The 17,730-nt window shown below is 39.1% G+C and overlaps 1 protein-coding gene across 1 annotated transcript in view; it reads left to right on the top strand.

Annotated features, from left to right (window-relative positions):
- MOSMO (modulator of smoothened) overlaps positions 1-17,730 on the top strand; it is a 62,822-nt gene that overhangs the window by 42,417 nt on the left and 2,675 nt on the right. The window contains exon 2 of the mRNA XM_040458804.1: positions 13,939-14,151. Coding sequence (XP_040314738.1) covers positions 13,939-14,151 — 213 coding nt within the window. The remainder of the gene's footprint in view (positions 1-13,938; positions 14,152-17,730) is intronic.

The raw sequence follows: 17,730 nt of genomic DNA, 5'->3' as shown, positions 1-17,730 counted from the left end.
GATTAGAAGTTACAGATTTTCAGTTATCAGATGAGTAAGTTCCTAGGATCTAATGTACAGCATGGTGACTCTGTAATACTGTATTGTGTACTTGAAATTTGCTGAGAGAGTAGATCTTCAGCATTCTCACCAGAAAAAATTTGTGAGACATTGGCTTATATGTGATAATTGAATGTGTGAACCTACTTGAGATTGCCTAGAAAGAATGTGGAGACATAAAAGGTGACTTGGGAATAAACTCGAAGAACTCCTTGATAATGTTTTGTGTATTTTTTTGTTGTTGGCAAGATTTGGTTTTATAAGAATTGTACTTTGTAATGATCTTGGTTGTATCAACTGAGGCTTACTGATGTGATATAGTAACCCTTTCCAGATCTGTTTGTCATCCCTTTATTATTCTTTGTATATTACCAGCTATTTACTTAGTGAATAGATTTTGCAATGAGTTGATCTTCGAAAAGTAATGCAATTGATATTTTATAAGCATCCGGGTTAGGCAGTGAGTTTTGTTTAAATAAGGAATGAAGAGCTACTCTTACAGTGTATATTTGTCCTTGAAAGTGGTTGAGGTAGTAATGTCCTTTTTAGCTATCTATCCAGACATGATAAGGAAAATTGAGTACGCCTAAGCAGTGAGTTTATTTATCTCATCTACTAAATGAGAGTTTATTATTCTGATGTCTTACCTGATATAGTCTGATTGCCTAAATCTCAGTTTTGGATTGGAACTGTAGGGTACGCTCTCTCTTCTGCTAAGTAGTCATAGAAGGCAGGGTAAGAGATTTGTAAGTTGGGCTCTGTAAAATTTAAAACATATGTCCTTCGAAAACCACTGTTAAGAAACTTTAAAGGCAAAAACAGAGAAAGAAATGAGAGAGAGAAAGAAAAGAAAAACTTTAAAGACAAGGGGCACCTGACTGGATCAGTCGGTAGAGCTTGTAACTCTTGATCTCAGGGGGGGTGAGTTTGAGCCCCAAGTTGGACATAGAGTTTACTTAAAAAAACTTCAGGGTCACCTGGGTGATTCAGTTGGTTAAGCATCCAACTCTTGATCTAGGTCAGCTTAGGTCTTGATCTCTGGGTTGTGAAATAGTGAATTCCTCCTTCCTTTAGCCTTTTGTTTTATTCAGGCCCTGAACGGATTGGATAATGCACACCATCACACATATCTACACAAAGACCTGTATGCAAATGTTTGCAGTTTGTAGCAGCTTTATTCATAATAGCAAACAGTATATGATTCTATTTATATGCAATTCTACAAGAGGCAAAACTGTAGTAATAGAAAGCAGAACTATCTTGGGAGCTTAGGGGAGGGGATCAGCTGCAAAGGATTATGAGGGAGGTTTTGTGTGTGTGTGTGTGTGTGTGTGTGTGTGTGTGTGTGCGTGCGCACGCGCACAGAGGCGTAAAGGTTTATTTTTTTTTTTTAATATATGAAATTTATTGTCAAATTTGTTTCCATACAACACCCAGTGCTCATCCCAAAATATGAGGGAGTTTTTTGTGGTGATCTTCTACGTCATAACTGAGATGGCTGTGCACAGTTGCTGAAACTCACTGAATTGTACACATAAAAGTGGTGGATTTTATTGTATCTGAAGTTTACCTCAATAAACCTCAATTTAAACAATTGTGAAGAGTTATCAGGAACCCCTTAAGAAATAATTCATTTAGGGGCGCCTGGGTGGCGCAGTCGGTTAAGCGTCCGACTTCAGCCAGGTCACGATCTCGCGGTCCGTGGGTTCGAGCCCCGCGTCAGGCTCTGGGCTGATGGCTCGGAGCCTGGAGCCTGCTTCCGATTCTGTGTCTCCCTCTCTCTCTGCCCCTCCCCCGTTCATGCTCTGTCTCTCTCTGTCCCAAAAATAAATAAAAAATGTTGAAAAAAAAAATTAAAAAAAAAAAAAAAGAAATAATTCATTTGTCAATTCAGGCATAGATCTAAAAGAGTGAAGTTTCTTGCTCAAAATTCCATGAATAGTGTGTCTGTGGTTAGAGTACATATCTTCAGATTCCTAATCTCTCTAGGCTGCACAATTCTCTTGGCATTAGATCACATCCTGCTATCTATTGTTATAAAGGTAAAACTCAGATTTTTCCTTCCTGTGTAGGCAAAAGCCCAGTTTTTCCCTACCATGTTTTTCTTTCCTGTGAGTCTCCTTTACTAGTCACACAGCACACTTCACCTCGGACACTTCTGGTCACCAAATGTGTGGAGGTTCCCCCACACACAAAACACGCAACTAGTTCTCTGTGACACCAGCTGGGTGTCCTACAATTGTACTCAGTTCTGACACTATCCAAAGACAGTGTTGGACCCCACAGGTTAAGGGCTCACTCCTGCAAGACTGCCCCTCCCAACCTGCCTCCCAGACACGCACTTCAAATGCCAGTTGCCAACTCTGCTATCACCTGTGCTTCTCACCTGTGCTTGGCTATAAATTGGAGGTTCCAATGACCCCCTCCTTGGGTTCAGTTAGTTTGCTAGAGCGGCTCACAGAACTTAGGGAAACACTTTCACTTACCAGTTTATGGTAAAAAGATATGATAAAGGATATAGATGAACATTAGATGGAAGAGACGCATTGGGCAAAGAATGTGGGAAGGGCTGCGGAGCTTCCATGATCTCTCTGGGAATGCTCGTCTCCCAGTACCAACCCGGAAGCTCTCCATACCCTGTACCTCTGAGATTTTATGGAGGCTTCATCTTGTAGACATGATTGATCACTAACTCCATTTTCATCTCTTTTCTCAGGAGAATGGGGGGCGGGACTGAAATTTACAAGCTTCTAGTCACTGCTTTGTGTTTCCCTTGACCAGGCCTCTTCCAGGAGTGCACCCCGCTCCCCCCCTCCCCAGTTGCCTCATTAGAAAAAAGGCACTCCCATCACCCAGGAAATTACAAAGATTTCAGGAGACCTGTGTCAGGAACAAAGGCCAATATAAAAACGGGAGATGGTCCTAGTGTTCTTATCACTTTGGAAATTATAAGGATTTTAGGGGCTCAGAGGTAGAGACCAATATATATATATGTTCAATGACCTCATAATTGTGCTTTTTCATTTTCTTTAAGTGTTCGTCTTAACTCTCTGTATATATTATAACCTCTGGAAATACAAGGTTCATATCTGTGTTTCTCTTCATACTTCCCACATTGTATTGCACAGAGCATGTGCTCACTATTTGCTGAATTAATGAAAGCTTGGCCTAGTGCACCATGCCTCCCAGACTTGGACAGAAAAGTCAGGAATATCTCATGGAGTAGTTCCAGGCCTCACAAATTCAGCTGAGACTTTCTCTAATGTATGGTTTCCGTAGACCACCATGTCTTTGCTTAGGAGTTTACAGCTACCACAAAGCTAATTAATGGGGGATTGATGTTTTATTTATGTATTTCTGTGAAAGCTTAGGTAGTGAAACTGAGGGAGATACTACTTTACATTTTCAATCTGAAGCCAAATATAACTACAGTGAGAACATAAACTCCTCTTAAAGATTAAATAGAAGAGCAGCCGTCAGAATTGGAACTTTTGTCTTTTTCTAAAGCTCTCCACTCTTAAATCCATCCTCTTTTATAATTGAGGGACCATGCTAACAGCACAGAATAAACACAGAAAAATCATCTCTGTGTTAAACTCACTTTCTTTGCATTTTCAGGACTCTAAACTTTTTCAGCTATGATTTGTTTTTAATAATTATGTAGATCAATAGATCTACATAAATTGAACACTTATTTATGATGTCTTCATCTTACACCCAAGAAAGCAAGGAACTGAAAGGTACTGTGAGAGAACAATAAATTTAGAAGGAATGTGGAATCCCACAGATTGTTTCATTTCTTAAAGTATATACTTACAGTGAAATAGCAATATATCAATAATATTTAACATTTACCAACTTCTTACTCTGTATCAAGCATTTGTTCTGAGTGCTTTACACATATTCCCCCTTGTAAGCGATACAGCACTATGAAGTCATTTTGTTGTTTTCCTCATTAATAGTTGAGGAAACTGAGGCACACAGAGATTAAATAACTTGGCTAAAATCTCACGACCAGTAAGGGATGGGCCTGGAATCTCAATCCAGAGCCTGAATTCCAATCACTGTGATATGACGTCTCCTAGTTAGGTCAGTGGACAATATGATTAAATAGTTTAGAACTTGATTTAATATCAGAATTATTTTACTTATGTAAATTGAGGGAGCACAATTTATTAAATAAATGATGTTGAATTATTTAATATTGAGATATCAACTAGTTGGAAAACGAAGTTATTTTGACAGACCTGGAAGTCATACAATGGAACCTTTGCTATACCCTCAACAAATTTATTTATTGTGACGCACCCTACAAATTCCTTTCTAAGAAGATGGTGGTGCACATTTTCTGTATTATGCAAATAAATAAGACAAATATCAGTGATATCAGTGTTTATTGTAATATTTGAGAGTAGAATTTAACCAAAAAGTTTGGGTCACCTGGGTGGCTCAATTGATTGAGCATCCGACTTCGGATCAGTCATAATCTCACGGTTCATGGGTTCAAGCCCCATGTCCGGCTGTCACATGGAGCCTGTATCAGATTCTCTGTCTACCCCTCCCCCGCTTGCACACGCTCACGCGTGCTCGCTCGCTCTCTCTCTCTCTCTCTCACACACACAAATTAAACATTAAAAAAACTTTTTTAAATAACCAAAACTTTCCTTGGTGATAGGATAAGGGCCTAAAGCAGGGAATCTTTTTGTTGAGACAAAGAAATTGGGATATATCTTTAAGGATGAGCTGGGACTGGCATATTCCTTGAACATTTATGAGAAATGTGGGTGTGGGAGTTACTCCTATGAACCGACAAAAATATCGTCTCCCACTTTGTATTGACCTCCTGTGAAGGTTCCTCTTAGACTCACTGTCATTGTGCTTACAAAGTTGTAATTAAGTCTGCTCTGATATAAATCTAAAGGTTTCTGATGGTATTTTTAGGAATACTATTCATTCTTTTCTTAGTGAATAGTGTTCAGGAAGTCAGCATCACATGTAGGAATAGTTGAGGAGTGGTTAATTAAAAACCTGAGTTTCAGGGGCGCCTGGGTGGCTCAGTCGGTTGAGCGTCCGACTTCAGCTCAGGTCATGATCTTGCAGTTTGTGAGTTCGAGCCCCGCATCGGGCTCTGGGCTGACAGCTTGGAGCCTGGAGCCTAGTTCTGATTCTGTCTCCCTCTCTCTCTGCCCCTCTCCCGCTCATGCTCTCTCTCTCTGTCAAAAATAAATAAACATTAAAAAAAAAAAAACGAAAACCTGAGTTTCAGTTTTGGCACTGCTAGTCACTTTGTGTCCCTTGGACTTATCACTTCATTCCTCTGGGCCTCCGTATCCATCAAATTCTAACTTCGGGAGATTAGGATTCATGATCTCTGAGAGCCCTTCTAGTTCTAAATTCCCTAATTTTATGGCTCTTTTTGGCCAGGAATCTTGCATGATTGAGAGCCATTCTTGTCTGCTGTATTGCTTGTTTACTTCTTGATCATTGTCCACAGACTAACCTTTCTGTGATTGAAGGCTGTAGAGTTTTTAACGTTCAGCCCTTTGATTAAAATACTTTTGTCGAGGCGCCTGGGTGGCGCAGTCGGTTGAGCGTCCGACTTCAGCCAGGTCACGATCTCGCGGTCCGTGAGTTCGAGCCCCGCGTCAGGCTCTGGGCTGATGGCTCAGAGCCTGGAGCCTGTTTCCGATTCTGTGTCTCCCTCTCTCTCTGCCCCTCCCCTGTTCATGCTCTGTCTCTCTCTGTCCCAAAAATAAATAAACGTTGAAAAAAAAAATTTAAATACTTTTGTAAATATGGGGTGCCCGGGTGGAGTTATACTTCGGCTTAGGTCATGATCTCATGGTTCGTAGGTTGGAACCCTGCCTCGGGCTTTCTGCTACCAGCGCAGAGCCCTCTTGGATCCTCTCTGTCCCTCTAAATAAATAAATAAATAAATAAATAAATAAATAAATAAATACGTTAAAAAAAAAACTTTTGTAAATAATTCTGCAGCAGTTTTCTGCCCACAAAAACTATTTGGCCTACCAAATTTGTTTGATTGTATTCCCTTTACCAGTATAATCTCCCTTAAAGCAGTTCATTTCTACATGTAAAACATGGAGACTATTCATTAAGTGAAATGAATGTTAAACTTGTTTTGGGTTTGTTCTGCCACATCAGTCAGGAAGGAAACAATATGATCTGTTGCATTCCTCCATGGCAGTTTGTCATGATAGTCTAGTTGAAATGGAAGAGAAAATGTAAATGCGGTTATTTAAATCCCATTTTAGTTCTCTACCTGATTTACTTTCATTTCTTTGGCATTCTCTAATTTCTTTTAGATCCAGAGCATGTGCTTAAAATCATAAGTGATTGAAAGATTTCACAGTGTGCAGTATATGTGCAGTTAGTACATTTTATTTACATTTAATATGTAACACTCTACACATTTTAGAATTTTAAAATATAAAATGAATGTATATTTTTTAAAGGACAGAATTGTATCAATGTACACTCAGATAAGACAGTGAAAAGTATGACGGTTCTCAACCCTACTCCACCCTCTAATCCTACTCAGAGTAGGCCACTCTTAGCCATGTGACCGATACCGGTCCACATATTTTTTATACATTGTATAGACAATTTAAACATTGTGGTGGGCTTTTCTTTAATGACTTCATATTATGTTAAGAGCTTCAGTGATTGAGATTGTAATAGGACAGATTCTGGTACCATATTGTACTTGTCAGTAAGGCAGATTTTAAAATAGAGTTTAACTGCTAGTTTATGTTTAATGTATTTATAGGATTAGACTCAAGGCCGAGTTTATGGAGCAAGAGCTGATAGAATAAGTTACAATGAGAGAATGGCATAGGGTATGATATAGTTGATCTAAAAAATTTTTTTAATGTTTGTTTTTGGGAGACAGACAGAGTACAAGCAGAGAGAGAGGGAGACATAGAATCTGAAGCAGGCTCCAATCTCTGGGCTGTCAGCACAGAGCCCAATGCAGGGCTCAAACCCACGAAGCACGGGATCATGACCTGGGCCGAAGTTGGATGCTTAACCGAATGAGCAACCCCAGTGCCCCGATTTAGTCGATTTCAAAATGAGATATGACCTCTGAACCACAGTCCTACTTACAAACAGCTGGTAACATATATATTTAAGTAGAGATAGAACAGCCAGTGGAGTTTAAGAGAAAAGAAAGTCAAACTAAAAAGGAAGATTAATGACTGTTTTTTATTTGCTACCCAACACAACATATTGTAATTTCATTCTGTTAGCAACACTTTCTCAATCCCAATGTTCCCAGCTTGCTACTCCTATAAAATCTGCCCCCAGAGTTTTTATTCAGCAGGTCTGAACTTGCCTTGTGCTTAATCTTCAACCTGAATGATATACTAAAGCAGTTGGGCAGGAGAGTGTTGTCCTGAGTACTTTTTATGACTAGCAGCCATAGCAACCATCAGATGTCAGCCCTTTTATTTTCGAATATGAGTTTCATGAGTGTACTCTTGTGTTAAATTATTGTGTCTACCGCCCTGTGTGTGTATGTTTTAACTAAAACAAAAATATCTAATTTACTTCCCTGAAAAACAATCGGTAATCAGTGCTTACAGTTCCAATTGTTTTACAAGTATTATTTCATCATCTTATTTATTTTTGTCAGAAATCTAAATGTTAAGTCATATTAATTTGCTGCTGAAACAAGCTTAGGAAAGTTAAGGGATTTACCCAAGTTTGTCAAAGCAGAGATTCAGATTATGACCTGTGGCTTTAACTTCTGTGATAGTGGAGTAGGGACTTCAGAAAATCTGCTCCTCGATAAATGCAGTGAAAACACTGGCAAAAATTCTCAGGTCAACTTTTTCAGAACTCTAGAATTTAACTATAGGTTTACAACAATCCAAGGAGCATTGATTTAAGAGAATCCCCTGAATCTTGGTAAGAAGAGCAAGCTTTGTGGCAGTTTAAATTGTGCTAATCACACCCCCCTCTCCCTGCTATGCAGTACCCTGGAAAGTCAATAGCCATGCAAGTTTGGTAGCCTGTAAACCAGCTGCTCAGCAACCACTTGAAATGGCCAGAGGGTCTGGTGCTCCTTAAAGCCCCATCCTCAGAAATTGATACTATGTACTGCCAGCTCTAGGAGAATCTCCTCAGGGCTTGCCTTTATTTGACCAGATTCAGAGCTCACTGCCCTACCCTCAGGGCACTTCTTGAAAACAATCAACAGCAGTTGTTTAAAGTTGCAGGTAGCTGAGGTGATACTATCTTTGACACTAACTAAAGGCTAATGAACAACATGGAGGAAAAACCAGGGAACAGGATGTCCGGAGAAGTCTTTGAGAAACTCCTAGGAATCTGGACTATATACATATTTAGAGCTCACATACACAGGAAAGACCTATGAAGACCTTAATTAATCTCTTGCCTCTAGCTAATCTTGAGGCTCCATGCTAGCATGAAAGGAATACTAAGGCAGAGTTGTAAATTGCCTGTTGGAGCTTTGAAAATGTTCCACAACAGACACAGTAGAGGCTGAAAGATACATTGATTTGAGGCATTTAAAGAAATCTAATTCCAACCATTAGTGACTACTAAGCTAATGGAAAAGACTTCAGAGGCCACACACAACAATGAACCCAAACTTTACAGAACTATTCCAGGAAAGTTGGTAAACAAATAGTACCAACAGCAAACCCTAGGGGAGGGAGGATTTGATTTCTATATTTGTCATATTGTAATATTTTTAATTTTCAGTTTTCAACTAAAAATTACAAGACACACAAACAGGGAGGTATGGCCTATACACAAGAAAAATAAAAGCAAAGAATGGACCCTGTCCCTGAGGAAGCTCACTAGACAAAAAGTTTAAATCAGCTGTTTTAAGTATATTCCAAAAAATAAAGGAACCCATGTATAAAGACTTAAAGTAAGAAAACAATGTCTCCAGGCGCCTGGGTGGCTCAGTCAGTTGAGCGTCTGACTTTGGCTCAGGTCATGATCTCACAGTTCATGAGTTCGAGCCCCATATCGGGCTCTGTGCTGACAGCTCAGGGCCTGGAGCCTGCTTCATACATATTATGTGTCTCCCTCTCTCTGCTCCTCCCCTGCTCACACTCTGTCTCTCAAAAATAAATAAAGATTTTTTTAAAAATAAAAAAAAAAAAAAAAAAAAAAGTCTCATAGAGAATATCTAACAAAAAGATGGAAATTATAAAAAGAAAATAGAAATTCTGGAGTTGAAAAGTACAATAACTGAAATGAAAAACTGGCAAATTTGCATCAGCAAATTTGAAGATGAGTCAATTGAAATGATTTAATCCGAGAAGCAGAAGGAAAAAATAATAAAAAATGAACTGAGCAATTGAGAGACTAATGGGACATTATCAGGTCTTCCAGCATACACGTAATGGGAGTCCCAGGAGAAGAAAGGAGCAGGCGGAAAGAATATGTGAAGAAATAATGGCTGACATCTCTCTAAATTTGATGAAAAATTTAAATCTGCACGTTGAAGAATCTCAGCGAATTCCAAGTAGGATAGACTCTAAGTAATCCAAACCCTGACACATCATAGTCAAAACCCAAAGACATCATGAAAACAGCAGGGGAAAAGTGAATCTTCATATACAAGGGATCCTCAATACTTATTAGCACCTGACTTCTCTCTGAAACCATGTCATCTCACTGCTCTCTGTGGCCAGGTTGGCAAGCATTTACTGGACATGATTAGCTCTGACAGACTCTGTTGGGTTTGTGTGCCTCTGCTTTTCAAGGCCTGTGTGTCCGGTTTTCTGTGACACAGCTTTTCCTTGTAGGGATGACATGCCTTATAATGACCTTCTTTGTGACAACAGACATGCTCAGACTGGCTGTGCTAGATCATTTCAACAGTGTCTGGATCTATAGATACCGGAGAGTCAAAAGCCTCTTGAGTTAAGATACCCCACGTAGCAGGGTAAAACTCATTATGACTTCTTTTGCATGTAGTGATACACAGGTGAGTTACTGAACTGCATGTGAGATGCTGTAGTTCTTATGTGGTTTCCTTTTTCCTATTGTGTGCAAGTCTTTTATTTGGCTGGGTTGGTTACCTAGGAAACAGCTGCAGGGTAAAGATGGATTGGCTGTTTGGGAAATAGAATCACAGGCCCCTTAAAGAAGCAAAGGACCTATTGGATAAAACAAAAATTAGTGAATGGCTGAGCTTGTGGTTAATTATTAATTAGTGTGCCTTAGGAAGTCACATTGAGCAAGACAAGGTCTACAGAAGAACCTATTTAATCCTGCATGATTTTAACTTTAGCTTGTTTTTAATTCTTTCAAGCTCACCAAATGCTTATTAAGTCTTGCTTTGTGCCCACTGCTACAGGCCATTCCGGGGGGTTTCCAATGAAGTAGAAGGTTCAGTTCTCTCCTGAAAGGCCCATTTTCTGTTTGAGGTAAAAAAAGAAGCTACCTTAAAATCAAGTGCATGATTGTGCGACACAGACTAAATGTGCCCAGAGAATTTGGAGGATGTAAAAGGTTTTGGCTAGTCAACAGAGAGATGGATTTGAATCTACAAACAGGAGATAATTCTTTGAGGTAAAAGATGAAATTTAAAGACCTGGTGTGAGTTTGGGCACAACAGTACCTGAATTTACAAGATGTAATAGCAGCAGCACAGTTAACCTTTGCAGATCCCTCTCCCCAGACAGCTTACGGAAAATATGTGACTATGATAGAAGTTATGTTGACCTAGAGTCTTACTCAAGAGAAAGAATTATAGCAGCAATGTCGACTCTTTGTACTAGCCCTCCTATAATTTATTTAAGGAAAGTCTGTTTTCACTAAAAGTGTGACAGAGTATTGGTTTTTAGAATCTCTGACCATACAGCAATGCTGGGCACATAGACATTCAATAAAATTTTTGTGAATTGATGTACTTACATACAGCATATCTCAGCTAGCTTTAGCATTCTTTTCTTCCAGAATGTAGCTGCTGAGTATTTGGTCTTGATGTGTGGTAGTAAGGACCTTTGTAAATATAGGAGTATAACTCTGCTTTTAAAACTGAACATGTGTCAGATTATTTCCATTTGGTTTGTAGCAGGGCCAGCTCTCATTTTCATTGTCTTACTCGTTCTGTTTGTAGTCATTTGATGTGGTATGCCAGTCAGTAGAAGAAGCAAGAGCAGTCCCCCTCAGAAAGCTTAACAATCTACAGGCACAGGAAGTTACATTGAATTTGAGCCCTAACGCTCTTTGCCATATCTATAAACGGGAGGTAAGAGGTAGCATAAGAATACTCAGAAATATTTTGAAGGAAAGACAGTTTAGTTACTGGACCTACAATTTTAAATATTTGTCAGCAACAAGTAATTATCAAATGTAAATCTAAGTTCATTAGTTATATAGAACTTTCTTTGTATTTTAAATGAAGTTGTGAAGAAAGTTACTGCTGTAATCAGAATCCACAGTATTGGATTTTGTCAGAGGATTTTTCATTGCCTGTTGTCTATTCTTAGAGCAATTACAGTTTTATTTATTTATTTTTTTTTTAATTTTTTTTTCAACGTTTATTTATTTTTGGGACAGAGAGAGACAGAGCATGAACAGGGGAGGGGCAGAGAGAGAGGGAGACACAGAATCGGAAACAGGCTCCAGGCTCTGAGCTGTCAGCCCAGAACCTGACGCGGGGCTCGAACTCACGGACCACGAGATCGTGACCTGGCTGAAGTCGGACGCTCAACCGACTGCGCCACCCAGGCGCCCCTACAGTTTTATAAATGGGATAGTGACCATAAAGGGTAATTTGTTAGAAGTCTTTTGCTGAATGATCAAGAGTAGTTTCCTGTTCATTCTTGAGCATTCTGTGAATCCCTTCTTTATTTCCAAAATTATAGTAAAATGCTTTATCATAAGACAAGCTCTATCCCCCAAGTTTTCTTTTCAACGAAACTTTTTACAGTTTCAATTTAAAAACAATTACGCAACTTCCTGGTACCTACTCACCCTATGCTCTCCCTTTTTCTGGTTCAAGCAATTTCAAGGTTAGCAATTAAGTGTCAAAAACTTTTAACTGATTTACTTCTCTTAGACCTACTAAGTCACTGAGCTCCAAGCAGCACCTAGAAAGGATAGTGTGTGGAATTATTATAAAGGTTTGCTCACTTTCTATTCCCCTCCCAACCCCCATATGTCTCCATTCTGCCAGAGACAATCCCAAATTATAGTGCTGTTTACCTATGTGGAGATCACAAGATGGGCCTAATTATTGGATGATTTGACAGAAAAGGGTACAGCTTCTCTGAGTGCTCTTCTTCCACTCTGCCAAAAGAGTTATAGTCAGAATTAGCATTGAGAGTACGGGGGACTACAACTCAGTTTTCAGAAAACTGATTTTTCGCTTCATTTTCTTTGAACACTTTGGTTTATTTCTAAAAATATATCAATGGCAAAACACAGGTTGCAGGGGCGCCGGGTGGCTCAGTCAGTTGAGTGTCTGACTCTTGATTTCGTCTCCAGTTGGCTCAGGTTGTGACCCGGGGTCGTGGGATTGAGCCCCGAGTCAGACTCCACACTGAGCATGCAGCCTGCTTAATAGCCTGCCTCTCTCTCTCTCCCTCTGTGCTTCTCTCTCTCTCCCTCTCTCCCCCCCCCCTCTCCCCCCCCCTCTCCAGCAGCCCCATCCACCTACACGTGCATCTATATCCTCATGTCCAGCTCTGGTCTACCTTTCCCACTAAGGCAGCTTCCCATAATGTCTCTAGGAATTTTACTGACTGTCCTCAAAAAAGGCACTTGTTTGTGGCAAGTGCTGTGATTTTGAGGTTAATGTGTTTTTGGTGGTGGTGGTGTTAATGTTTTTGCTCAAATTAAGAAAGTAATTAAGACCAAAAAAAGATGCAGAAATCTATTATGTTTTCAGTAGTTACAGGAATTTCTTTTCTTGTGTTTTAGACAACAGTTTTCCCATTTGTAGATGCTCTTAAAGGGAGAAACAAGCAGTTTTCACTCAAAAGTAACATTTTAATTGTTCTTCTTAATGAGGAAGAGAATAAAATAAATACTTTTGCCTTCCATATCTAGGTTTCTATAAATCAGTTCACCCTAAATTTGATAGAGGGGTTCCTTGGGTTTGACATAAGAACATGTTTATGTAAAAATAGCACCTGATGTTTTACAAAAATCACTTTTGTGTTATTTAAATGAGAGAGGGGGCCTTTGAAAAGTTTCCACTAATGCCTTTGCTCCTCTGCTGAAGCATGCTGGTAATGGTTTAGCAATCTAAACAGTTGTACGTTGTACAAATTGTTGAACTTATCAAATGGGGGAGGACCTACCAGTTTTCCCAACTTTTTCTTGAACTTAATGGAAAGGTATTTATATTATAATATTCTTAGGCTTTTTAACTTTAATAAAATATGTTCTAACATTTAATCCATTATTTAATTTTATCTCTATATTATGATTAGATATTTCAAGTTTGCCTTCATTTTCCTGAAAAGTGTTTTTCTCCTCATCCAAAATCAGATAATGTACATTGGGTCTTGGATCTGAGAATAGAAAAGTTCCACTTCTTTCTGCTAGTATGTAAGTTCCACAAGAGCAGGAACCTCATCTGTCTTGTTTGTTATTTCGCTAGAGCCCAGAACATTGCCTGACACAAGTACTCCGAAAAGTACTTGTTCAATGAGTGACTGAAAGAACTGCCTCTTGTGGTTTTGTGATTTTTTTTTTTTAAGTTCATTTTGTATGTTAAGTATGACTACGTTGTGAATTGCAGAATGCTGAATAGTAAGACTCGGTGAAATAAATGCCTGAGCGATCCACACAGAAATAAGATGACTCAGGGGGTGTTGGTGGGGAATATTCCCTGGAATGACAAACCCACTCAAGTGTTCCCACCTTTTTGCATCTCCCCAGGAGCACTCACTGTGGGCCTTGTGCGACAGTGTCAGACAATCCATGGACGAGACCGGACGTGCATCCCACCTCGGCTTCCCCCAGAGTGGGTCACCACACTGTTTTTTATCATCATGGGAATCATTTCATTGACTGTCACATGTGGTTTGCTGGTGGCTTCCCACTGGCGAAGAGAAGCTACAAAATATGCTCGATGGATAGCCTTCACTGGAAGTAAGTAACCTGTGCTCACCAAATTTGTCTAGAAGGCGCTCACTCTGGTAGTTTAATGAAGATAATCCAGAATCAGTAATAAGGACTCCGTAATCATCAAAGAGCACCCCCACTCTGGCCATCATATAGACTCTGCGCAGCCCCGTCAGTTCTTCAGGATTCTCACCACAAGACCAAGACGTCCGAAACCTTAATTGCTTTGTATAAAATGCTATCTTAATGAATTTTATTTTTGCTCACATTGTAACATAAGTGTTCCAGGTCTGTGGCTCAGAGCTACCCCTAACCCAAGTCTTTTACTCTTCTTAAAGGTATTGGCATCCTCTACCAAATAAAGATAAATCTAGAAGAGAATATACAGAAGTATAAATTAGATTAAGGTGGTGATTTACTTTTCAGTATCATTAATTTGAGTTTCTGCTATGAGTTGTTGTGGGACCATTGAAAAATCAGCATATATGGTTGTTTGATAATTATTCATCGACATTTCTTACTCCATTAAGCTATGCCCCATGGTATGATATATATTATACATTCTCTTGTACTTTGCAAGATTGGTTTAATTTCCCAACACATCACTGGCTTTTCCCAAATTAAAAGCAGCAAAAATGCACAAAGGAAAGATATCTCTGTAATTTTGCCTTCTTGTTTCTTTCTCTGTAAAGTAATTTTGCTCCCCTTCCCCCAGAGGGAGAGGACATTTGTCAATGTCTGGAAACATTTTTGATTGTCACAGTGAAGGGGATCCCACTGATATCTTGATAAGAGGCCAGGGATAGGGTAAAACATCCTACAAATGTGAGGGACACTCCCCACAACAAAGACTTATCTGGCCCAAAATGGCAATGGAAATGTATTTATATTGTAATATTCTTAGGCTTTTTAACTTTAATAAAAGTTAAAGTTATATAAAGAACAGGATAACTAACGGTACTTATGCCAAATACCATGGGGTTTGACATCTAATTCAATGCCTTATAATTATCTCAGGTCTGCATAAGCTTTAAAAAATGAATATTATAATACAGCTTACTTTCACTTGATATTTTCATTTAGAACTTGTATGGTAGGAGTAAAACACAATCCCATGTCTCCCCATTAGTGTTAGATTAGAACTCATTTTATCCTTAAAGACCCTAAAGATAGGAACATTAGTTCATGAGTCTCCATTTCTTCCCATCTCTCTGTGAAGCGCTTTAATGTGTATGTTTCTGGCTCTGTTTTATTTTTGTCTACATATCTCCCTTAGTTTTAAAACTTAGATCAAGTTGCCTTTGACTAAAAAAGTCTTCATTTTTGTTAAGAAATGTGAAATAAGTTGAAGACCTGTTTGAGGTCAAACAGACCTCCTGAGACCATTCTTTTCTGTATAGTAGGGTCCACAGGCAGCTGTAGAGACAGTGCTGCTAAATTAAAGGGTATTGATGAAGAATTTAAAGAGAATTGTTACTCACAGATACAATTACTTATCAGGTAGAATTCATTCTTTAAGAAGTAAAATAAAATTAAAAAAAAAAAGAAGTAAAATAAAAAAGGAGTATTTAGTTTATGGATTTTTAACTTTTAAAAAGAATATGTGCATATGGTACATAATTCAAAGCCTAAGAAAGGGTCACTAGGTGAAAAGTAAGTCTTACTTGTGGCTCCATCACCTAGCTACTCAATACCTCTTTGCTGGAAGCAACCATTGTTACCAGTTTCTGGGATTGCCTACCAGAGGTGCCCTGTGGATAGAAACGTATATGTGTGAATGTTCTATAAATAATATTCTGTTTATACTGTTCTGTACCTTGGTTTTTCAGCTCAACAATATCTCCTGGTTAACGTCATCTAAGCCAGCACAGAGCTGCATTACTCTTGTGTGCTTCCTTCAATAGGTTGTTTTTGTTAACAGAGCTAGTCTGCTGGGGTGGCAGTCTTCAGAGAGATTGAGCTCCCCCTGGTGTTTCCACTCAGCCTTTGAAAATGTACTTTATCTCTATTTTATATATTTCTATTCCACTTAAATTACAGTTTTGGTCAGAATGTCAGGGTAACATTTTCTGACAGGTTTACACAGTGGGGAACTGTCAGAGGAGAGCCGCATGTGATGCAGCTTGCCTCTGAGAGCAAGGGTAACAAAGGTGTGTTTTTTTCTTCAAGTCTGACCCCTTATCCTTTCCTCTGCCACTGTAATTTACATTCTCATCTCCCAATACACCCAATATCTAGCTCTCACCACCAAGAAATCTGTGCCATGGAAGATTTGAAGCTATTGTCTTTATAGGCTTATTTAGAACCCAAAATTTAATTGTCAAAAGTTGATAGGTATTATCAGCATTAATTTTTTTTTTTAATTTTTTTTAACGTTTTTATTTATTTTTGAGACAGAGAGAGACAGAGCATGAATGGGGAGGGGCAGAGAGAGAAGGAGACACAGAATCGGAAGCAGGCTCCAGGCTCTGAGCCATCAGCCCAGAGCCAGATGTGGGGCTCGAACTCATGGACCATGAGATCGTGACCTGAGCCGAAGTCGGACACTCAACCGACTGAGCCACCCAGGCGCCCCATTAATAATTTTTTTTAAGTTTATTTATTTTGGGGGAGAGATTGAGAGAGACAGGCAAAGATGGAGGGAGAATCCCAAGCAGGCCCCATGCTGTCAACTCAAAGCCTGACGCAGGGCTTGAACTCATGAAACTGAGATCGTGACCTGAGCCAAAATCAAGAGCCAAACACTTAACCAACTGAGCCACCCAGGCACCCCTACATTAATAATATTTTAAGATCTAAAGTAACTTCACAGGTCCCAATAGCTTAAAAGAAAACTCATCCTGGAGCACCTGGATGGCTCAGTCAGTTGAACATCCGACTTTGGCTCAGGTCATGATCTCACAGTTCGTGGGTTCAAGCCCCACATCGGGCTCTGTGCTGACAGCTCACAGCCTGGAGCCTGCTTCGAATTCTGTGTCTCCCTCTCTCTCTGCCCCTCCCCTGCTCATGTTCTGTCTCTCTCTCAAATATAAATAAATGTTAAAAGTTAAAAGAAAAAGAAAAGAAAACTCATCCACTTACATTAAATCTTCCCAGAAGTATAGAGAACCTAATTCTTTGGATTAAAAACCAAGATTAGATCGAATAGGAGTTTATTGCTTCCTTAACATCTCATTAAGCTTTTTGTAACTAACTTGGAAAATATTTAACTATTGTAAAATATTAAACTCTACTTTAAATATAGTCATTAAATGATTACTCCATTGTAAAAGATAGATTTTATTTTATAGTAGAAAATAGAAAAGGATAAGAATGAAGTTGGCACATTAACAGAATGAACAATTGTAATATCTGTGTATCTCTAAAGCACTTCTAAATTATTTGTTTCTTGAGATTAGATTAGTCAACATTAAGAAACAAGTTGTTTTTAATTTTTTTTTTCAACGTTTATTTATTTTTGGGACAGAGAGAGACAGAGCATGAACGGGGGAGGGGCAGAGAGAGAGGGAGACACAGAATCAGAAACAGGCTGCAGGCTCTGAGCCATCAGCCCAGAGCCCGACGCGGGGCTCGAACTCACGGATCGCGAGATCGTGACCTGGCTGA

This window comes from Herpailurus yagouaroundi, unplaced genomic scaffold, assembly GCF_014898765.1.
Source record: "Herpailurus yagouaroundi ecotype Mexico unplaced genomic scaffold, PumYag 222, whole genome shotgun sequence".
Classification (NCBI taxonomy): domain Eukaryota; kingdom Metazoa; phylum Chordata; class Mammalia; order Carnivora; family Felidae; genus Herpailurus; species Herpailurus yagouaroundi.
The sequence above is the reverse complement of the archived record's forward strand: the minus strand, read 5'-3'. Positions and strand labels throughout refer to the sequence as shown.